This window comes from Fusarium proliferatum (assembly GCF_900067095.1).
Source record: "Fusarium proliferatum ET1 genome assembly, contig: FPRO_scaffold002, whole genome shotgun sequence".
Classification (NCBI taxonomy): domain Eukaryota; kingdom Fungi; phylum Ascomycota; class Sordariomycetes; order Hypocreales; family Nectriaceae; genus Fusarium; species Fusarium proliferatum.
Genome location: NW_022194791.1, coordinates 3,168,128 through 3,191,192, shown reverse-complemented (window position 1 = coordinate 3,191,192; position 23,065 = coordinate 3,168,128). Strand labels below are relative to the sequence as shown.

Below are 23,065 nucleotides of genomic sequence, written 5' to 3'. Positions count from 1 at the left end.
TCATGGTCAGGGATGAAATGTTAATACAAAATGGTATAATACAAGGTGCCTCCAAACTTTGTCTACTCGTCCAGTAATCCCACAGTCCAGTGTACAATTCTATCTACGCCCTGGCCATTAATTGCGCTCACCGGGATAACAGCGCAGTCTTTTGTCCAAGCATCCGCTACTCCGCTTGGATGCGGTTTTTCGCCTTTTGTGACACTATCAAGGTATTGTTTTAATTCCTTGAAGTTTTCTTGTGTCTCTGGCAAGTCAGCCTTGGTTGCAACGACAAACCACGGCTTTCCAGCAATTTGTAGTCCTGGCTTTGAACTGAAATCTTCTTCATCGTTGGCCATACCTGGGGACAGATTCATAGGACCGTCCATATCCGACGTGACATCCCAGTCAATGTGTGACTCGATTGCGCGATCGGCCTCTTCTTCATCACGCATTTGTGCGTATAATCCAACCTCACGCCACAGTGATTCCAAAGCCTTGACTGCATTACCAGCAGACAGATCAATGACGAAAGCGAGTACACCAGCACGTTCGACATGGCGCAGAAAAGCAATCCCTAGACCACGGTCAAGATGCGCACCTTCAATCAAACCGGGAATGTCAGCAATCGTGAATCGGGTGCGTGGTTCAGTGTCGACTGCTTCCGGCAGACCCAGTTGAGCAGGATATCGGCGAAAACTCTTGATTACTGGCCGACCAGAATACTTATCAAGAACAACCGTGCCGATATTGGGCTGCAGCGTTGTAAAGGCCCAGTTGCCCACTCTGGTACGGCTGTTTGTGATGGCACGCAGGAGGGTACTTTTTCCAGCATTGGGAAGGCCGACGAGGCCTACGTCAGCAAGGAGCTTGAGCTCAAGCTCAATCTTCATGGTAACAGCCTCTTCGCCTTTAGTAGCAAACATGGGCCGAGGATGCGCCCTAGATGTGAAGTGGGGGTTTCCCAAGCCACCGATACCTCCAGTTGCAAGAAGGATTGGCTTTGGGGTAGGGCGAGATAAGTCAAGATGGATGGTGGGAGGCGGTTGTTTCAGAAGTCGAGTTCGTTTAGGCAATCGAGGAAAGACGGTTTGTTTGATGTCAGTCTTAGACAGTCCGGGATATAAAAGCCACTTGCGACGCTCAGGATCCTGATCACCGTCCTCATTCTCCTCTTCGACCTGTTCCTCCTCCTCCTCTTCTTCGTAACCCTCTTCGTTCTCTTCTTGCCTCTGCTTCCGCTCCAGAGCAGCCATACGTTCCTCCTTTCTCTTTTGTTTCTGCTGAGCGTGCCACAAGCGCATATCCATCTCTTCGTCGAGCACCGGATCCTCACGCTCTGTTTCACGGACCACTGTTCCCACAGGCACAGTTATAATGATATCCTCTCCTCGTGTTCCACTCTTTGCGCTTCCCTGTCCATGCTTGCCTCGGCCGGCTCGAACGAATCGCTTGCGCGCCAACTTGTGCAGAGAGGTTTCGCCATGCGCTGCTTGAATGTAGACATTGCCGCCGTGACCACCATCGCCACCATTGGGGGGGCCCTCAGCAAGGTATGCTTCTCGCAAAAAAGAAATACAGCCGTTTCCACCTCTACCAGCATAGAGAGTTAAAAAGGCTTTGTCCGAGAAACTGGGAGACGTATAGTCATCCGGAGCAGGGTTTAGTCGGGACTCTGGGAGGTCGTTTATGGTAGAGTTGAAGCGACGTCGTCGGAGAGCTGCTGTGCTGGCGAGAGTGTGTCTTGACAGGAATATCGAAGGGTAGAGGAATGGTAGGAGGGTCGAAGACATAGCCGGGCACCGCGGAGCCATAATTAAAGACTTGTGCGACAATTCTGGTGTAGAATTGAAGCTGTTATGTTGAATATCTTTTGATCACATCTTGCCTTGAGCTTAGTCGAAATTTTGGGGTTGCTGATTAGATAAGGTCCCTCCATGAGCTTTTGATTTAAACATGACAGAGCAGACGATGAATGTGAAAATACAAGTACAATTTCTTGAATTGATTAGGCAAGGCTAGATTTTCTGTGCAATTATGTTAGTAGGTATACTTCCGGGCACTGATTTCTCTCAGGTATTTTGATCTCAGCCAGCTTTGGATCTCATCTTAAAGTGGTTTTCGTATAAGTCCTAAAAGGGAAAGAGGACTTCAGTGCAGAGCAACCTACCACCAACCGACAAGGCAACCGCCGTCTTGGATCCATGCCTCAGGTCTCAGCTAGGACTAACGAAAGAAGGCGGTGCTAAGAGTTTCAAGGCCTCTCTCTCTCTCCATCTGATTTCTCCTTTCTGATACTCACTTCGTGATACCTTCAATCTCGTGCCATATCGATATCTCTCCTCCGACATATCGCAGCAAGTTGCCACTAGGCCATCTCCGTATCACACTCACGGCCCTCACTCCCGGCGCTCAATAAAGGAAACGCCCACCAACGCGCTTCACCAGTGCGGGCATGCGATTTCCAACATACTACCTAATTTCTAATATTCACACTCAAGATTACCGATAACAAAGCCAACGTTTTGAACCATTTTCAACTCTCCATCGACGATGCTCCCCTGTCTGTTCGTCTCGCCTCGCCCCGACGGGATCCTGCAGCTCACCTAGAATGGCTCGTTGCTGGCGTCCATTGCTATTTGACCAGCATTGGGCTAGCCCCAGCTTCCCGAGCTTAACAACAAACGCCAGCTGACGCCAAAATGCGGTGAATCGGTGTTACAGCAATGGATAAAGCCAGCAGAGCCTCTTGTATGTCTGTGGTCAGCCTTTCAGTGTTCCCTCGCCGTCTCCCTTACTACTAGGGCTCTTAACGACTGACCTTGCCTTCATTCGTCGACTCTTGATAGATGCTCACTGGCTTACCACCGTCAACCCAACCGATGACCCCATTTGTCACACCTGGCTCTCTTGCATTCTTTGAACTTCGCCAGTCGATCCAGCTCCAGTCTCTTCTGCAATACAATATCTCACGTCAAGCCTCGCATAACTTTTCTCGGTCAACTCTCGTCTTGACTCTTCGTCGAAGTCCCACTCACCCCTCCATCTGGTGTACTATCTACTGCTTGTCAACACCACCCTTCCTAGCAGAAAGCACATGAGCCGCACAATCACCCAACGACAGTTCGCCGCCATCGACCCCTCCCTTGTAGCAGTTCGAAGCCATTGGGCCAGCCTGCATACGATCCGTGGTCCCGCATTCGAGCCACGACTGTAGACGTGGTCGGCCTGCTCTCATTCGATCTCTCCACATAGCTTCCTTCGCTTCCCCACGCGACTTCTTCCACCTCGCTCTTCAGTTTCTCCCTCCATTTCCAGCTTGAGCCCCGAGAGCTGCTGGTGCTTGCAGTGCAGCATACATACGGCTCCAGCGAAACAGAAGCTCGTCTTCCCAAGCTGGTTCTCGACGGGCAAACCAGACCATTTTGCAACCCAGTGTCGTTATCTCCTTACCGCCACGCCGTCAATCGACTTTAACACGGCTCGTGCCTTTTAGCTAGGTCCGTTTTAACTTCTCTCTGTCATCCTTATCCCTACCTCCTACCTCCTTCCCCATTTCTTGTCTTCTCATTCTTCAATCTCACTGTTGCTGGTCTTCTTTCCCGCACATACAACCCTATGAAAGACGTCTGCGGGGTTGGAGGGGGATCTCACGTTGTTGTTATGAGTTGACCGTAGATGAATATTGTTTTTCTGGCCATCTCTTGCACTACGCTCACCCACTCTAATTCGGTGTAAACCAATTCGCCTGATTTCACAGCTAAGATGTTTCCCAGAAGTTATCCCTACAGTGGCAAGTCTATTTTCAGGATGGATCCTGATTGCGCGATATGCCACGCTCCGGCCAATATGGCGTGCGAGTGTGAGGCTAAGGGCCTTGACGTTGCTGTCAAACAAGCCGAGGATCGCATGATGCGGTCGATATACAATGAAATACGGTACATAACTTTGCCCTTCCCTTACGCCACGAGGCAGTTCTGACTATCAATTCATAGTTCCTGGGTCCGAGGACATGCACAAGACTACATACTTGAATACTTCCGCCTCCTAACTGATCAACGAAAAACTGCCCATGCTGCGCATATGGACCGAATTACTGCCCACGCCTATCACTACTACCACGCACCGCCTCATCCGACACAAGTTGCTGAAGCGCAAGCGTCCCTCAAACGCGGCATTGACGAAGACTGGCAAGCGAGCGTACAGCGGTATCCTGAAGTTTTGGAATATTTCTTTGGACTTGTTGAACTCACATTACCGGCGGAGGATGAGCCGGCTGTAAAGGATCCGCCATTGGGCTCGTTATCAAACTCGCGAAAAGTGAATCGGCGAAGCGGTACTGCCCCTCCCGGTGCCTCTGCTGTAGTAGCACCTCCAGGATATCGTGGTGATCCAAGCCAGATGCATCCACAGGAGCCTCCCATGCCCAGACCCGATCGCCGAACTCCCGGCCCTCAAATGAGGCGGCCTAACTTTGGGGCTATCCCGCCGCCAATGCCGGGTGCCTATAATTTCCCTCCTCCATATTAAGCGACTACAAATGGCCAATACGTTAATTGTGAGCATCTATCCAGGTGCTGAGTATGCTACAAAAATCCATATTACGATTTCTACGAACATCACGACCATTGCATAACTGGGGCATGGAGAATTACCGGCCTAGCAGACAACGGTGGCACCATTACTGGGGGTTTTGAAGTTTGGGCTGACAATGCCATTTGTGTTTGAGTAGAAGCTTTCCCGTCGGGCATATTTTCATTGGAGTAACTGGGGTTAACAAAGTTTGGCGATTTTGTTCTGTATCTGAAATTACAAATACCACGCCACTGAAGGCAAAATTATGAACGACACCACAACTTCCTTTGCCTTTTCGATATGCATCACGGCGAACAAAGCCATATCTTGGTTGGACGTGTGGGAGACGGTGCGAAAGAGGGGCACGCATCCGAAGCAGTCAAGGTCATGGCGATAGGTCGAAGGGTGTGAGCTAGGTTATGCAAGCTCATGTCGGCGTTTTCAACACATCATCTGCTGCAGTAAGACGACACTCTACTGTGCATACATCGTTACATGACCAGGTCTTGGGCGAATGCATACACGCATGCACGCAACAGGAAAAACAAGCAGAAAAGTGTAGACCTAAAGAGGCCCAGCAATATATGCCCGACCCCAGGCTCAGCCCAACTAAAACTTCGATGCAGGTTTACATGAGCTCATCATGTCTGAGCAAATCTGTCAATGAGCGGCAATAAGCAATTGACCCGACCCTACCTAGGGTTTAGATCTACAGGGAACCCGATAACCGAGTCTCATGTCACGTAACTCTAAATAAGAAAAGATGCAATGCATCACGAGATTGAACCAACTTTTTGTCATTTTCCTTGCGCATGACTTTAATAAGAAACTGCGCCTAATTACAAAAACAGCACAAAAAAGCGCTTTTTAGATTCGAGCATGTGGCGTTGAAAGAGGGGGAGAAGGGATGTATGAAGCAGGAAGTAACTCAGGCAATAAAGTTGGTGGGCAAGACAACTTTGAATAACGTTTGATATAAGCTCAACGTTTGATTCGGCATGCCGAGTGGGCGCCGGAGGGATCCAACAGATTTCGGAAAGGACGAGGACAATAAGATCAACTGGGGCGAGGTAGGCAGCGCGCAGGGGGAAGTTGTAAGCCCAAGGAGCATCGACGGTATGGGATATTACCGACGAGCAATCGATATTGCGATAAGAAGGAAGTTTACGACTCCTGCTTGTCAGCAATAGAAGTCTCCTTCAGGTCAGCAGTGGTCTGCTCGACCTTGTCGCCATTAGCCTCGGCGGCCTCGAGTTCGGCGATCTCCTTCTTAGCCTTCTCAATGTTCTGAGGTAGTAATTAGCATCGTCTCTTCACAGGCGCTTTACGAGATTGGTGACTTACACGCTGTGTCTGGGCCTCCTGGTCGTTCTTCCAGAAATCGAGCTTGGCACGGACCTTCTCAGCCACAGCAGGGATATCGGCAGCACTCATGGGAGGGTCGATACCCATGGCGGCACAGTCCTCAACCACAGCTGGGGGAACGTTGAACTTGTTCGATGAGCCGCCGTGAGCAGTTTTCTTGCCCTTCTTGCCCTTCTTCACCGCAGGCGCGTACTCCTCATCACGGTCCTCCTTGCGAAGGAGTTTGGTGCCCTTGAGGCCAGACTCGTCAACGCTTCGTTGGGCCTGAGCACCGAGACCTGTATCGGCCATCAGAGGGCCCTTCTCAACCTTGTGGTTAGGATCGAGGAATTGGAGCAGGCTGTTGGCGCGGCGGATCTCGTCTAGGTAGGCAGGGTCGCTGGCATCACCCAGACGACGCTCAGCCTCAGCCTTCTTTCGCTCTTGGTGGTAGCGCTCCTGCTCAGCCCTTTGCTTCTCACGGTAGCGCTCCCGAGCTTCACGGTCGTAGGCCTGATATGCCTTCTTCTGTCCGTAATAGTCATCCTTGAGCTTACGGATAGCGGTGTACTTTTCCTGCTGTTCGGCCTGGAGCTTGGAGCGCTCATCACGGAGACTGGAAAGACCCTTGTAAGCTTCGTCCTGCTCGGCCTTGATAGCATCGATCTCGGCCTGAATCTTGTTATACTGGTCGGAGAGAGCCTTTTGCTCAGGGTCGTCCATGCTATCCTTGATCTCCTTAATCTTGGCGCGGAGGTCATCGATCTGCTTCTGGGAATCGTCAAGCTGTCCGAAGTTCTTGCGCATCTTGCGGAGACTGGAGATGTCTGATAAGGCCTTCTTTTCGTCTACCAGCTTCATGGTGCCGGAGTTGACCTGCTTGTCCAGACTCGCAATCTGGCGGTCGAGGTCCTCGAGGCTCTTGAAGGGAACCTTGCTCTTCGCAGCCTTTTGCTCGTTGATTCGGCTTCGAACTTGCTCATCGAGACGCTTGATCTGGTCGAGCTTAGTAGAACGGGCGTTCTTTCCGCCAGCCTGCTTCTGTCGAATCTCGTTGGCCTGAGCAATGAGCTCTTGTCGTCGCTTTTGGGTAGGGTTAGGCTGGTCCTTGTTCTTGTTGGGCATAGCAATCTCGATCTTAGCCTTGACAGCGGCCTAGAAGAGTATAATTGTTAGTTGATGTTGACTCAAATAGTTCCAGCTCGTGAGGCCACGGATGTGGAATCTGGGTCGATCCAAGACACATTTTCAAAAGGAGGGGAATTCAGCGAGATCTTACCAGACGGTCCATTGAAGCCTTATGCTCCTTCTCAGCCTTTGCGAGTTCCTGCTTAAAGAGATTCTCATCGGGCTTGGCAGGTCGAACATTAGCTTGCTTGTCGGCCTTGTCCGCCACAGGAGCGGGAGAGGTTGCGGTTTCGGCCATTGCGATGAGAGGAGAATACAAAGACGAGAACCAAGATGAGTCAAGTGGAAGACAAGAAACCAGGAGCGAAATTGCTCGAGGATAAGTGAAAGTGCGAGGCTTAAATTGAGCAAAGTTCGACACGTGTTGTCGAAAAGGAGGGAAAAAAAGACGACCCCAGAATAAAGCTAAGGTAAGGTATAGGTAAGTTTGGTGCGCTGCAGTGCAAATGCAGTCTCGGCCAGTGGAATTCTATCACCTTCTGCTTCTGAGGTAAAGTTCTGGACCCGTGTCTCTTGCTGTAAATTCTCGGGGCAGGCCCGTGCGCCCCTGAGCTGTCTCTCTTTCCATTGTCTCGCTCAGTATTACAGGCAACTCACTCTCCGGGCTCTCTTTTTGCTCCTTCTACAGTAGGGGTGCCCCTCCCTTGGGACTCGGGTCCTTCCCCTAGCGTTCGCTGGAAGGACCACTGAGCTTCACTGGCGCGTCCCAGGTCCAGGGGTTCGTTCCCGCCCCACCTTCCATGATCAGACTTGTCCTCTCGCGGTGGCTGTTGCAGGGATAAGTGGCGGTGCGTGGCGTCTAGCAGAATCACATGACCCTTTCAGTCCTCTGACCCGCTCAAAGAAGTTTGGACTTTTGCGGCGACGACGCAAGGCTGAACGAAACATTTTTGAGGACGCTCGCGATTTCAACCTTTTCTTTCCGCCTTTGTTATCTCGACCACCAACACCACATCTCGAATCGCACCTCACACTCACTACCATGGATATTGATCACGTTCCCACCGACGCCAGATCCAAGGAGGTTGTTCGTCTTTGGCGAGCATGGAGGACCATCCATGAGATGGTCGCGGACCGAGTACGTTTGTCCTAACAGTCCTATCGTAGACTTCAGAGAAGCGCGCAGCACTTCCAACTGTGTAACTTTCTGTAATAAGCACACGGCTGACATTTCAAAGGAATACGAGCTTGCTGAAGAGGAAGTCAAGATCTCTCTCGACCGCTTCCGCGACGAATACTGCAACCCCGACGGCTCCATCAAGTAAGATCGGCTATACTTGCGACATCACAAAGAAACTATGGAACTAACAGTTCGACTACAGCCGCGCCAAGCTTCAATTCTCGGCGCGTCCCAGCGAGAACATGATCCGCAAAAACACACCTCCCGTGACAGCAGCCAACCCCAACCCCAACCCCGGCGCCGACTGTGGTCCTGTCTGGGTTGAGTTCCTCGCCGATAAGACCTTCGGCGTCAACCAGATCCGACAATTTGCCAAATATGTGATCACGAACAACTACAAGACTGGCATCATGGTAACACACGTTCCTCTCTCACCCGCCGCCCGCAAGACTCTCCAGAGTGTCGAGTCCGTCGCTAAGATCGAGTGCTTCCTCGAGGATGATCTTCTTGTCAACATTACCCACCACGAGCTTGTTCCCAAGCACGTCTTGCTTTCTCGCGAGGAGAAGCTCGCTCTTCTCAAGCGCTATCGCCTCAAGGAGACCCAACTACCACGTATTTTACAAAAGGACCCTGTTGCTCGTTACTTGGGTTTGAAGCGGGGCCAAGTCGTCAAGATTATCCGAAACAGTGAAACTGCTGGTCGTTATGCCAGTTATAGATTGTGTGTATAGATGAACAATTATGGACGGGGCAGTCTTGAGAGATCGAGCCGAAGATGGGAGCTGTTGGATGGAAAGGGATGGGAAGGCTCATGGTACGTGGACGGAGGCGTCACACTGCACTTGAAATTCTAAAAAGCTGGCGTTTCAGGGGTTCTATGTATATTGCGCGTTGCCGCAGCAAAGCCAATGAAGGAATATTAAGCATTTACGAGAGTTACTCTTTGCCCTTTGCTCTGTGTAGGTAGATGCGAGGCTTGTAAATATCTTAATTATAGACTTGTTCTTCTAAAGTGACGGATGCCACCAGAGCTTTACATTATCCTGTAACCTTGCCAGCGCCGTGTCTCAAATAGGTGATCGTGTTGTCCGACCATTTAGGATATTCTCAGATATTGAACAAATCATGTCAATGCCATTAAACGTTAACTTGGCGTTTGCCGGGTATATATAACCAATAACCATGTCATCCTGACACAACCATGAAAATCCTAAGCATATCATAATGCAACCCGCGATAGTTGCGCGAATGCCTGATTTCCAAATCCTGTCTCGTATTGAGACTTCGCATATACCCAAGTAAAAGATCCCTGCGTGCGCATTACTCCTGTCCTGCCAACCAAAAATACAATCAAAGCCTGTGGCATAAAACGCCCCAGGCCGTATATAAATATTCCAAGCCAGGTCAAATAAATCCCATAAAAGTCGCTGTTGTCGTGAGGTAGTCGCATGTGAAAATGTGAAGATGTCGTCAAAGGTGATGGCAGATGATACCAAAGTTGATTGCCACTAGTTTAGAAGGCCACCAGGATCCCTCAGTTCTGCCACGGGCGGTCCTTGCAAATCGTATCGCGACTCCTGTCGGGATTGCGGTATCGGCTGCAACTCTGTTCCTCGGGGCTTGGACCTGGACCGACTTGACCTTGAATTCATAGGTCCAAAGAGGCCACCGAGGTCTTGGAGCAAAGCAGTCGAGCCACGGCGAAAGCCTCCGGATCCTGCTGGTAATGAAGGTGCCGGGGGCGAATGCGACAGTGTAGAGTCTTCCTTAGATGACGCACGACTGTTTGCTCGAAGGCTCCCAGAACTCTCGGGGGGCACATCAAGTAGGCCACCAACGTCGAAGAAAGAAACCCTCCTTGGTGCTATTCCGTTCTCACTTTTCGACTGAGAGAGTGGGTCGTGTTGTATCAGAGAATCATCGCTGTGCTCTGCGTTGCTGCGTTGCCTCTGAGGAAATTGCCAACGCTCGAGGTCTTGATCCAGTTTGCGAAGAAGAGGGGCCGGGGTGTATTGTAGAGCACCGTTCTCGCTCGAGTTATCAGGCTGATCCTGAAGTTCTGGATCAACGGTCATACCAACGTCCCGTACAAGGTCTTCATCGCTTCCCCAGTGTCGGTGCAACGTTGGGCGGCGAAGGTTGAGTGAGGGATCGAGGGACTCGGCCACAGATGAACGACGGAACTTTTGCTTCTTCAGGCCGCGATCACGCACGAAAGATCCCAACACGAGTGAGTTTGCCGCAGCCGTGGCAAAAAGAAGCTCAACCGACGCCAAAAGCGATCGATACTGCTGACGACCGTGATCATCAATGATATGGGGTACCCGATAAAGGGTGACCCCAACAACAGATAGACTGAGGGAAAAGAGAAGCACAAGCTGTATCTTCCTCTTGATTGTCATTCCGCTTGTCACAATGATCGGAATTGGGAAAATGACAAGCAACAAGTCAGTGACCACGTTGCAGACTGCCATCGTGAGAAGCTGCACGTATCCTTGACGGCATTGGCCACCAGGATCGGGCACAACCTGCCAATAGTGACTGTAGGGGCGGCATTCCACAAAGTCACTAATGACAACGGCGATGAAAGTAGCAACGAGGATTATTCGAATGACATATAAAGACGTCTGCCATGATCGTTCCCACGTCGCTCGAGTCAATCGGTGAAGGAACTCGAGAACTGCAAACTTAAGTACCCAAAGGCTATGGCCCGTTAGCGTTAAGTTCCACATTCGCATTGCCTTTTGAAGAATGCGGACTGTGAGTAACATTTAGTTAGAGAGGTACATACGTTGCAGCGTAGAAAATCCGACTGGCGAGCACAAGGCCGCTACCAATGGCTTTTTGACGTAATTGAAGGTCAGTAAGCTCAACACCATCGAATTGAGCATTGTTGGTTCCATATATGAGAATGAAATGAACGCATGCCATGCGTGCATACAGAGGGATCAAAGCTAGGGCCGCAACACGATCTTCAGTGAATAGCCGCTCGGTGCGGATAAAGCGGCCTGCAAGCCGTAGAAGGATGATGAGGGTACAGAATGATGTCGCCCACCAGCAAACAAGGAGGGTCGGTTTATCGAATTTGAATTCGCGAAGAGTTGGAGGTTCTGAATAGAGAGCCATGATTGCATCCCCTGTCCGCGCCCGTCGTCCTCCGCAGAGGGCTCGACGAGCGAGGTAGTGATTAAACGACGAAGGTTAGAGCTTGGCCGGGGGTATCGATATGGTCGTGGTGGGTGGTCGAATATGTCGTGGTAGGGTGCCAGGAGTCGACCTTGAGGTGTTTTGGTGATTTACCTCAACATAAGGCCGCCAGCGGTGGCACTCGAGTGGTAGTATTATCGTTTCAACGGGAGAAGAATGCATGAAAATCGTAGACTCGTCGCTTCGTGGAAATCGGTATCAGCTTGATATATCGACTATAATCGTGATAGTCGGTAAAAAAAAAACAGGAGCGAAGCCTTTTGAACAAGTATCGATCAAGCTTGTAGTTATTATTTAAAGATGCAATCGTGGAGAGGCCAATCCAGAGCCAAGGTAAATGCGCAATACCGTGGGTGATGCAGGTCCAAGATGCATTGGTGGATTGTTCGCAGTTGGTCGAAGGATGAACCAGCAGGCCGCGGCCAGGTAAGGAAGAGACCTGGAGTAGTATTAAGACAGCAGAGTAAATGAGAAAGCAGCAGGTCAAGATAAGAGGAAGAGTGGAGGCAGACAAGGTGCGGCTGGTCTCAAGATATTGCGGAGGCGAGCGAATGTGGGCGAATCGACTTATCCCGGTTGGCCATCCGGAAGGCACAGTCAGCTCCTGTAGCGTTTTGATGGGAGAGTCTTGGGATTGCACAGCGTACACTCACACGAGCCTATCGCCCCCAAGCCCATGGTCCGTCATCAGTGACCCTGTGCGTCCTTGGAGGGAGGGGCGTTGGCCACAACCATGTGGAGTTCCAGAATCGAAATGGGCCAGACAGACATAACGAGACAGGGGGGGTAATCAAGCATCCAAAGCACCGGCGGTCGTCTTTGGCTTTTGCTCCACTAGTGCTGGGGCTGGACCGATGAGCATTTTATAGGGTCCTGATGCAGGATCTTTCAGCTAGCGCGCTTGGGGTTCAAGCATTTTGGACCTTTGATACCTGGCTCGATGGCGACTCAAGATGTTGATTATCACAAGCATGGTAGTATGAAAGCTTTCTGAACTTGATGATTAATCTCTGAGGTGCAGCCGAATTAGCAGACAAGACAAACAATAACCACGGATGCCGAGTCTATGGCATCAAGGACGTCGAGTCTTGGCATCCGCATTGAGACAACGATTGGGGTTGGGCAGTCAAGCCAAGACAGAGAAGGAGGGAGAACGACAGCCTAGTGAATAAATGGCTTAGGCGGCCCAGCAGACAACGATGCTGTACCGAGTTAACACCAACAGCCGAAAGCTAATGATAAGAGAAATCAAAATTGATTGAGTAGAGGATATCGACTTCACATAGCCACTTCAGGTTGGCTTCCACGAAGTAGCAGACACTACTGATGTGGATGGCCGAGTCATACTAGGTATCGCAGCACACGAAACATAGATGCCAAGGAGGGCATCAAGCTCTTGCGAGCGAGTAGACATGTTCTCTTGGGATGCCATGCTGGTATCAGTGAGCATGGCGAAAAATGAATACATCATTGACAAGCAGTTTAATTTCTGACCCCCAGTCGGCGTGGTTGCGCAATATCGGCAGTGAAGCATTATTGATATGGAAGGTCCCCTTCTCATTGAGGTGTCAACTCTTCAGGATTTTGCTTCATAATTTCAAATTGCAAGCAAGGCTCCCAGCCTATTCGCACCTCCTGGCACAAGGCACAAGGCGGGACTAGCCAGTCAGCCACCAGGCTTAGTAGTAGTGCTGAACTCAAGAAATTCAAGCTAGTCATGAGAATACCAGGCTGTCAAGGACACAATGAACTCAAACGAGTACAGATTCCCTAACGGCGTTGTGGCGTCCTCGTGGTGAGTGGATTGCGGTTCCGTTGTCGGTCACCTAGCTGGGTGATAAACATAACCGTGACCGTGGCCGAGCCGCCGAGGTCTACCATTTTTTCACCAGTTGAGAGTGGCTACTAACTCGCTGTTTCGTCAACGAGGGATTGCTTTAAGCCTAACAAGGGTTCGATGGTGACAGAATACAACAGTATCGGTCTGGATTCAACAGCGATTTCACGTGTCTAGTACGGAACTGCCCGATACGTGAAAGGAGCAGCGGAAAGGTGTTACCATCTTGCTGTTGTGGCTGGACGCGATTCCATGTCGCTTATCACGGCGCCCAGGTTTGGCTTCCGCTGACTGGCCGCAGCCATTCCGTCGTGGGAGTGCTTGATCATGAGCTGTTCTTTTGCATTGGCATTGCCGTATCCGATGTGATAGTGACATCTTCGTAGACTTGAGTTTGCTGGTCCGATGCTGAAAAGCGGGCAAAATAGACCGTCCAATATGAAGCTCGCATTTCCCCCGGCTTTAGACGTTGAAACAAGGGTCCAATCGAGCAGCCAGCCGCCCATCAAGGAAGGACATGTCACATCACGCGACAACGTGGTTGCCAGAATTGATAAGAGAGGCATATGACCCCCCACGCACGTTCAGACCCTCCTACTGGGACTCTTGGAATGATGTGGCAGGTTCATGTGAAAGTCAAGCAATTTCATGATTGAGAGAAAGCATCTCGAGTCGAGTTGAGTTGGTTGATATTTTGACCGTGCGCGTTAGAGTTTAGCGAAGGCCGTGCTTGCCACGACTTCCTGATTTCCGCTTTCAAGGAAGGCAGATTGGGTCCAAGTGGGATTCATAGCTGTTCCCTCCTCATCTTGCAAGCCAAGGTCTTAACCTCAGGCATCGAGGATCTCTGTCTCACAACCCCAGAATCAAATATGGAGAGCCAAGACTATCCCAAGTCTTGTTAGGCACACGCACGCGGCACGACATATCAAAGTGATGATACGAAATTGTGGGTGATTGTAATAGCCTGCACGGATTAATATCCACACATCATTCTCCTTATCTGCAGAACTCCACATCTCACGATACATGCATCAGCCTTATCTCTCTCCAACTTGGACCGTTGGCCTCATCTCACTCGCCTCTATGAGTCTATGGTCTCTCTAGCGCAGCTCTGGCTTCGACGCCTATAATCCTGTGCGGAGCAAAACACGCCATGTTCGTCTCGTCTATTTACACAATATCCACAACAAAGCTTCAGGTAGAGCTAGCAGGTCAGAAATAGTCAATAATTAATTGGCTAATCTCATGGAACTACCCCTGGATATTGCAGCAACGGTTCCCTATCCAGTTTTGGAGTATCGGTCATAAAGGCCTGTCAAAACCATCATTCCCGGCCCGATTCCGCTGTCTTCTGGTTTGCCTACCTAGTAACACGGCGATGCTGTAACAGCTTCGGACTTGTATGACCATGAAACAAGACATCTCTCCTCCATACAATGTCGAAATTGGTTAAGGTCTGTTACGGTTTCGCAAGCAATGCACAACGAGCTCAATGCTTCAGAGTGGGTTCAAAGCCACGAACTCGTCAACGCTTAACTCGGTACCATTTATGTTGATCCTTCTCATTAAAGTCCCTCAGTATTAGAACACATCAGCAACTTCGTTCATTCAGCCATAGTTAGCTTAATTCATGTACAGTTTCTGCTCATTCCTCCAGGCTTGTGGCCTTAACTCCCATTAGCTGCCCTTCAGCTTGTTCGTCTCGGTCCCGAGACGCTAATGCAAATAATTATCTCCTTTCATCACTTCAACCCTATCACACTGGCTGGTATTTATGTGAGATCATGATCAAGACCGTTCTTCGCGGGCGTTCCGAGACATCTAGTGGCTTTTCTAGAACACCGGCAGAAACATGGCGCAAATCAACAATGTCTTGTTTCAATAGCCCCAGGTCGGCTGAACTTTGACGAGTCGGTCACTGGCTTGACTGGGCAATTCGTCAACCAAGACAGTGCTGTGGCTTTTGCACTACTATTCGAGCCATCGAGCTCCATGCAGTACCATGCATAGTTTTGCAACAATCCTGGTCTCACAAATCATTTGACTGGCGGTATTCATTAGAGGCTTGCTAATGGATGGCTGTTGGTTAACTTACCTTCCTCTCTGGGTCACAACGATTCAACAAGTCTGACGCCCACCAACTCTCTTTGTTCGGTAGATAACGGCTCTTGACTTTTGCAATGATATTCAGCCTTGTAATCGCGGGTCGATCAGGAACCAAAGTTCAAGCCGCGCAGCCACTGCGACTCTGGTACACCTCCTCAAACATTATCGAGCTGCCCTATTTGGATACAGTCTGAAAACTAGCCCAACCTCAGTTCTTCAACTGCAGTTTTGATCTGCACTTTCCCGGCTTGGCCCCAGTCAACACCCTTCAACTTCTGTGCGATTTCTTCCTCCTCTTCAAGCACACCCCACAGGCCATCAACAACCATGCTCCTGACCTTGGGCCAGGGATGATGCAACAGAGCACCCAAGCGTTTCCTAGCTTCTTGGACACCTGTCTCAGCGCCTTCCTGGCCAGCCATTGACGCAATACCGCAATAGACTTTGGTGCACGCTTCGAGCTTTCGGACGTTGCCTGTTTTGTAACTCGCCTTTTGTGTCTGCATGCACAAGCTACGAAGGTTGACGCCGCTCTTCTGGAAGAGCTGCATCTGGAAAAGGAATGCAATGATCTCTAGGGTTGGCACGATCACCCTATCCTGGCCCTGTCGGGACTTGAGATTCTGTAACATCGCGTGACAGATAAGGTCTAGGTTCTCGTGGTTGGCCTCGCAGAAGTCGCAGAGCGCTGCTCGACTAGCAATGACAAGGTCCTCATTGCCCGTGTCTGCAGATCCCACAAACCCAGACATGAGTTCTGTCATCCATTTCTCTGTGTCTCCTTTAGCCACATCGCCAAGCAATGGGCGAAGACGAGCGCCCGCCTGAAGCTCAAGGAGACTCTCAAAGTAGGCCCTGGAAGAGAAAGTGAGTTCGCGGAAGTGCTTCGCGTGGCTAAGAGAAATCAGTCGTATGTCTCGGAATCTGGCATTTGAAAATTTGGCACGTACCCGTTTTCTAGAACCAATGCAACTGCGGCCTGAGCTTCAGGTCGTACACGGTCGAGTTTCTCTGCAGCAAGACGAAGGACACTGAAGAATAGAGCCTGCACGGAAGCCTCCTCCCATTCGCCTTGCACAATTGAATCATCAAGCTTACTCCACAAGGTCTTCACGGCTCTCAGAGCGTGCACACGGACGTGCGATCCAACATCTCCTCGGGCATTCGTAGTATAATCGTCCAAACCCTCAGCGATCAACTGTAGAAAAGCCAGAGGCTTGTTATGCAGAACATTGCTTTGAGCCAAGCTCTGCAAGATGGCGACACGAGTCTCAACTTCGCTATCCCATGTCCAACGCTCTAGAATCGCCTGGCAGGCCACATCCCCAGACGAGCTTACCAGAGGCTGCGCGACTGTAAGTGCAGAAAAGTAACCAACCCCATGTACTGAGGTTCTGCTTGTTGGGCGGTGTTGGACAGTTTCTGCCCATCCTCTCAGGAGTGTCTCTCTATCAACTGGTTTAGAAAGAATGAGAAGAATCAAGGATGCAGCAGCAGCTGGCTCAATTGTTTCTTGCTCGCTGCGGTTCAGCCAGGTTGGGATAATGGTGCGTAATGCCGAGATCAGTCGTGCTACCACCGCACTTCGGTCCTTATCGCACGAATCGAGTGCAGATACGAGACCCAAATAGCCTGACACATTCCCCGGACGAAGGAGCTCTTGGCCTGGACAAAGGGCTTGCTGTGAATCCGCGCCCAGAATTGAAATTTGCAAAATAGGCAACGCTGAAACGACTAGGCGGCTTGCGGCTTCAGCGAGCAATTCCGGTTTTCGATAAGCAGTTGACTGCAAGTTCTCCAACGCCCCTGAGACTGTTGATAGTATTTCATCAATCAGCTCCAGGTTATTCTTTTCTGCGCTTGGGATGAACAAGGCTGGGAACTTGTCGAGTACAGAGGCAAAACATAGCAACAGACCGTGTCTCTCCTCAACCTGACGAGGTTGAAGCGTTTTGAGGCGATCAGTCAGCAGTTGAATAATGCCTTTGAACCGGGCAAGAGAGTCCCCGGATTTGATGTCCGATAACTCATAGGTGAGGACTCCAAAAGCGGCACCAGATACGCGTCTTGAAGCAGCGTCAAGGTCGCCGATACCTCTCCAGCCTAGGAGGGTATCAATGATGGCCTCGCCATACTGGCTTGCAAGACGAGTCGCGTTTACCGCAACCTCCTCGATTGCTCTGGAACGTCGTGCAACAGCGTGGTAATCGACAGTTTGAACCACCCAAATACCCTGCTCAACAGTATCCGGATGTCGTCCAACAAGTTCTTGCAAGGCAGCCGATGCACCGCGTCTAATGTTTCCCGCAGGGTCCAGAGAAGCAGTCACAACGAGTTCTGTTGCAAGGACTTGGAGGATCGAACTTGTTGCCGGATGAGCTTTGGCTGCAAAGACGGAGTGTGTTGGAATCGCTAGGAGCTCAGAGCTTGCGTATCGGCGGGTGAGGGCCCAAATACCAAAACAAGCAGCATCTCGCACATTGGTTCCAACACTACCTCCAGACATACTTCGCTGCTCGAATGACAGGCCAAGCAGCAGAGCATGGATAATATCGGATAATTGTTCAATAGGCGGTGATCTTCGATAGAGTAAGTGTGATAATGTGAGCATGAGCCCATGCCATTCGAGGTTATTCACAGCAGACAAGTCTCTGACGGGTTTGCCCCCAGCGGGTTTTGTCCAAAGGACATTTCGGTTCAGTGATTCAAGAACAGCCTCGACAACCTGAGAAGCCATATCGGGATCTAGCTTCAAAGTGATGATACTCAAAGACTTGCTTGCTGCAAGCCGTACTGGTGTATCGTTGTCAGACACAGATTCAAGCAAATACCCAATAGCTGTCTCCGTAAGCTCAGTGCTGGCCATATTTTGTGGTGTCTGGCGGAGGCGCAAAACAACCACAGATCGAATGACCTTCAGAATCATTTTCCTTGCCAAGGCTAACGAGATAATCGCTTTAGAGAGCGCATTTTCGCCAGTGGATATTTCGTGGATAGCATAGAAAATAGTCGAAAGATAAGGATTCATGTCAGATGTATCCGACGACGCTCGCAACACACCGGCTAGGAACGATAGGACTCCTATATAGAAGTATGTTTTTTGTAGCGCTTGGTCCTTCTTTGGGCGTAGAGAAGCAAGGGACCAGTTTATGAGGCTTTCGAGGACGCCAAGCTGCTGCATATCGCGACGAATAGACATTCTCACCAACAGAGCCTTTGCAGCGTCCCTTTCCTTTCCGGGAGTACCAAGGTACTTGATAGCAAGAGGAATCACACGTACGGTAATGGCAGGGAGGTTCTCAGGCCAGACCAGGCCTGGGATCTCCGGCACTGTAACATCTTGCAAGTCGACGGAAGATATGGTGGAGAGGTCAAAGGGAGCCAGCAAGAGATGCGAAAGCCACAAAAGAACGACATATCGTTCCTCCCACGACCATTTCCCGAGAGAAACGTCATCAACGGAAGCTTGCTCAGACTCTTCAATGGCAGAGAGGAGCAACTCTAGATACTTGGCTTCAACATTGAGAAAACGCACAATGATCTTTTCGCCACGGATCTTGCAAAATGTGTATATGATTTTGCATATGGCAAACTCAACCGAGACCAAGAGCTTAGAGCGTGATGAGAGTGTTTTTCCACGATGGCGAGTTTGGAGGTGCTTGAGAAACGCCTCAGCAAGGAGGGGAATCCACTTGGGCAGGTAGGGATCCAACAGCTGAGGAAGTTCTTGGAATGGATCTAGGAGCTAAAGAAGAGAGTGAGTATATTACTATTAGTGTAGAAGATGGCATACAGTATTGGTAAGTCGGAATATCTCCTTTGCGCGCACCCGCGAGCGCACTCTTGTGCCGCTGTGGCCATCCGGCTTCCACAGGAAATTTGGCAGAGAGCGGTCAAAGTCCCCCAGAAGATCCGCTGAGATCTTCTGGAGCTTGATATCGACATCTGCTTCTGGTGCGTCCATTTCTCCAGTAGCAACGGGAACATACAATCAGATTGCTCAAGTTTTTGTAGTTAGGACTGAAGTTGTTACTTGAACATGTTGTGCGAGGCCAGGCAACGAGTTAACGAGATGAGCGGGTCCAAGTTTTGAATGGTAGTGATTCGAGGAGGATAGAGATGAACCAATAGTAATGAGCCTGACTCTCAGGAACTATCTCAACTTGAAACTAACCTGGAAAGTTTGCTATGGTTTTTCTAGCTCCTACATTGGTTGTAGAGAATGGGAGCTGTTGTAAATTGGTGCATCAGAAGCTCACCGTCCTTGATTCAGTACAGTGCGGGCCACGGCCATAGTAGCGCACACTGTATATCAATGAATAAGGTACCTAGCAATTTGAGCCGCAACTCGCACTTCATGAAAGCAATCAGATAAATTCAAACACTTCGACGTTGTGTAAGGAGCCCAAAGGTCAGTAGATGCTTTCAATTCTATTGTGTCATCATACTTTCAAAATCTGATTATGTTTACACAGTTATCAAGAATGTCTCTCTGTCTGTCTATGGGCGCCTTAAGCCTCCATATCCTCTCTTTTAAATAGCTCCAGCTACCTTGTCTGTCCTCCAAATCCTCTAACAGGGTATCAACCATTCACAAATAAGATAAACCAGGAGTCACAGACCCTATCTTGTCTGATGCTCGTAAGCCGTGTTCCTCTATGCCCAATCAAATAACCCAGGTTCGCCAATAAGTCCAATCCCTAGTTTGTTCTTTTACCCGTCCATGACGCCCAGTCTTTTTTCCCGCTCTAAATCATAAGTTTGAAACTGCAATCGCTGCTACTATCGCATCCAAAGCACTGCTGTGCGAGGGGCCAGTGGCGTCGATATAGGGCCCAGCCCAGGAAACGCCTAGCTTGTTGTCTTTGCTGCGGCTCTTCTTCCAAATGGAGATGGCGTTCTTGGTGATAAAGCGACGGTACAGGGGCTTTGGTGAAACAGTGTGCAAGTATCGGAGGTTTCTGACAAAGATACCTTTGAACTGCTGTCCGTCTGCGCCGCAGTGGCCCTCCTTGGTCTCACAACCGTCACTCTCGATAAGGATACCATCTTTGTTGGTAAGTTCCTTAATGGCAGCATAAGCGATCTTGTGAGCTTTGTCGGTGTAAGCGTCGTCTCCCGTGGCAAGCGAAAGTTCGACGAGAGCGCCCAGAATGACTCCTTGGTTGTAACTCCAAGTCTGAAGACCGTTATTATTGCATTCGCCGTTCAACCCATCGTTAATAAGTCCCTTCTCGTTGATCATGCCACTGTCGGAGAACCAGTTCCACTGCTTCTTGGCTATGTCGAGGTATGTGCTGTTCTTTGAAACACGTCGTGCTAACGAAGCAGCAGTTGCGAGATATAGTTCGTTTGCAATCGCATTGACGTAGCCTGAGCCATCCTCTCCCTCCTTCTTCCACCTTATACCACCGCCGCAAGGTGTGTTTGTACCGGTCTGCATATCGTTGAAGATGTCGATAGCAGCCTCGAGATACTGGTCATTGCCAGTTGCATCTGATGCCCTGATCCACGCCAGAGCCCACCAGCCTTCGTCGTCGTAAAACTCGTTGAGGAAGTCGTCGAAACCACGCTTTCCCAAGAAACCCCGCTTCATCATACAGCCTGAGCTTGAGTCTATACAGTAGGAAGAAGCAACGAGGCCGTTTGTCATTGTCTTCATGGTATGGACCGTTGTCTTTTGGGCGTTTTCGTAGGTTGTGGCGAGAACTCCTCCGATATTTAACTTGTTGGCTTCTTCGAGACGTAGAGTTGAGAAATCAGAGAGCGTGGTTATGATCTGGTTGTTGTTGTTAGCTTTGTGTCTAGTATAAGGGACTTGAGACCTAGACTGACATTTGCACTCGACCACCAAGCATTATCCCACACACCGGTGGCAGAATTATAGAATTCTTCATTTAGAACTTGGATAGCAGAAACTGCCTTTTCAGTATATGTGGTGACGCCTCGAGCTTGAGTTGAAGGTTTGACTGAAGTAATGAAAGTCGTCCCAGTAAATAGATCCGCCCAGGGGATATGCATATTGAAAGAATGACAGTTAAGGAAACAAAGGTTTTGATAGCATTGAGGAAGGAGAAAGCAATATCAGGAATCAATAGAACTTTGAATAACTCTCAGAGTTTGAATGAATCAGGGAAGAGGCGTGAAGTGAAATGAAATGAAGCAACAGCTCAGGTATAAGATATGAGAAGGGACCAAGAGATCTATATAGCTACATACAAACAAGATCAAACTTTTTGCCCTCAAGTGGATGCCTTTTTGTCTAAACCCACACCAAACTCCCCCATGACTTGCATTGCATTGACTCCATTGATGAATGAATGTTTCCTCCAACGGGGGCATGGCCATGGCCGCGACCAGCACCACTTACGACATGGCATAGCGAGAGAAAAGCCCTCCAGGGGTACAGGTACGGGTACTGCACAGGATGAGGACGCCAACACTACGGTTAGCATAACGCTGAACTGTTGCTGTCCCAGCCAAGACTCAGTGGAGTATGTGGACTCGGAGCAGTTCCCATCAGTGATTGGGTGAGGAAGAGGTTAAAGGTGAAGATACGACGCGCCGATGAAAGTCGTGATGGGGCGCTTGATGTTTCAGACCCAGGACTACGGGATAGGTTCCACGGAGGAAAAAGAGACTGCCGGCACACTAAGATAACCCCTGACGCTACAGGTGGGCTTTAGTGGGTGGACGGCACGCTACTGGTTTTTTACCCGTCGTAGTCTCAGGACGTCGACCTTATCTTTTGTTAGCTGCGCCATGTGCTTGACCTGACACTCAGGTCACCTTCAGCTACATCTGAAGGTATTAATGACAGACTTTGATAGACACGGCACGGGGACAACTCCCAGGTTGATCCTGTAAAGCGTAGAGCAAGGTCCAACAGCAAGAAAATATCTCCAGATCTGCAGACCATTTCTTGGAGACTTGATGAGTTGTACCAGATCCCTGCAGACCGATCCTCAAATCATCATGCGTATCCTTCTCTCTATGATCGCCTATTTTTCTGCTGTGCTGTCGTGGCTTCGGAGCCGGGGTTTGGTGTTTCAAGCTGTATGCCAATATTATGCGATAACAGCAATTCGCCGCGGATGTTCAATACTACCTACATAAACAAGATACAGTTAGATCTTGACCCTCTTCAGAATCATCCCATCCCATCCCATCCTAAACTATTCCTGTTCATGCCAGCGCATCTTGTTGGACAGCCCTAAGGTGGCATTGCTGGTGCTCCTGAAGTATTATCTTGTCTGCACGACTCCGGGTTCATTATCCCCTTGCCTGAAGTCTTATCTCTGCCCGTGTTCTGTACAACATCTTTGTCTCTCGGAGCATATCAGCCTCCGCTGTAGCCGCTCAGGTCGTTGGCGCCTTTTGTATCTAACTTATCCTCCTTGTTCATCACCTTAAACAATCGACGCCTTTGACCTCAATCCTTGCACAAAGCCGATTGAATTCCCAAGCACGGTGTCACTTGTGTCCTGATCGGAAGAGGGCGACAGCTGAGCTTGTTGTATAAACGCCTTCATCCGGTCCGTGGTTGTCGGAGGTAAAGTATAAGTTGCTATATCGAGCTACCAGTCGTCCAACTGAGACTCACCCTTGCCAGGAGGTTACTGTAAAAAAGCACAACTGAGGTGACATCGGAAAAAGGACGGCCATGTCACAAAGGGAATAAGTGTCGATTGTCGCATTGT

At 49.9% G+C, this 23,065-nt stretch overlaps 7 protein-coding genes across 7 annotated transcripts; 2 read left to right on the top strand and 5 right to left on the bottom strand.

The window, feature by feature from the left end:
- Nucleotides 1-62: 62 nt before the first annotated feature.
- On the bottom strand, nt 63-1,775 carry FPRO_02754 (uncharacterized protein; the record flags this gene model as incomplete). Its single annotated transcript, XM_031227110.1, has 1 exon — nt 63-1,775. One exon carries the CDS (start codon nt 1,773-1,775, stop codon nt 63-65), a length of 1,713 nt encoding a protein of 570 aa, XP_031077579.1.
- Nucleotides 1,776-3,831: 2,056 nt separating this feature from the next.
- On the top strand, nt 3,832-4,512 carry FPRO_02755 (uncharacterized protein; the record flags this gene model as incomplete). The annotated part of the gene is made up of 2 exons (XM_031227109.1): nt 3,832-3,920; nt 3,978-4,512. The coding sequence occupies 2 exons, from the start codon at nt 3,832-3,834 to the stop codon at nt 4,510-4,512; spliced, it is 624 nt and encodes a 207-aa protein (XP_031077578.1).
- Nucleotides 4,513-5,721: 1,209 nt separating this feature from the next.
- Nucleotides 5,722-7,327, bottom strand: FPRO_02756 (uncharacterized protein; the record flags this gene model as incomplete). Its single annotated transcript, XM_031227108.1, has 3 exons — nt 5,722-5,844; nt 5,902-7,056; nt 7,181-7,327. The coding sequence occupies 3 exons, from the start codon at nt 7,325-7,327 to the stop codon at nt 5,722-5,724; spliced, it is 1,425 nt and encodes a 474-aa protein (XP_031077577.1).
- A 744-nt stretch (nt 7,328-8,071) lies between these two features.
- On the top strand, nt 8,072-8,943 carry FPRO_02757 (putative DNA-directed RNA polymerase chain RPB5; the record flags this gene model as incomplete). The annotated part of the gene is made up of 3 exons (XM_031227107.1): nt 8,072-8,167; nt 8,268-8,350; nt 8,412-8,943. The coding sequence occupies 3 exons, from the start codon at nt 8,072-8,074 to the stop codon at nt 8,941-8,943; spliced, it is 711 nt and encodes a 236-aa protein (XP_031077576.1).
- Nucleotides 8,944-9,720: 777 nt separating this feature from the next.
- FPRO_02758 (uncharacterized protein) lies at nt 9,721-11,338 on the bottom strand (the record flags this gene model as incomplete). Its single annotated transcript, XM_031227105.1, has 2 exons — nt 9,721-10,915; nt 11,004-11,338. 2 exons carry the CDS (start codon nt 11,336-11,338, stop codon nt 9,721-9,723), a joined length of 1,530 nt encoding a protein of 509 aa, XP_031077575.1.
- A 4,224-nt stretch (nt 11,339-15,562) lies between these two features.
- Nucleotides 15,563-19,329, bottom strand: FPRO_02759 (uncharacterized protein; the record flags this gene model as incomplete). Its single annotated transcript, XM_031227104.1, has 3 exons — nt 15,563-16,259; nt 16,316-19,110; nt 19,159-19,329. The coding sequence occupies 3 exons, from the start codon at nt 19,327-19,329 to the stop codon at nt 15,563-15,565; spliced, it is 3,663 nt and encodes a 1,220-aa protein (XP_031077574.1).
- Nucleotides 19,330-20,118: 789 nt separating this feature from the next.
- Nucleotides 20,119-21,386, bottom strand: FPRO_02760 (uncharacterized protein; the record flags this gene model as incomplete). Its single annotated transcript, XM_031227103.1, has 2 exons — nt 20,119-21,144; nt 21,201-21,386. 2 exons carry the CDS (start codon nt 21,384-21,386, stop codon nt 20,119-20,121), a joined length of 1,212 nt encoding a protein of 403 aa, XP_031077573.1.
- Between the last annotated feature and the right edge of the window lie 1,679 nt (nt 21,387-23,065).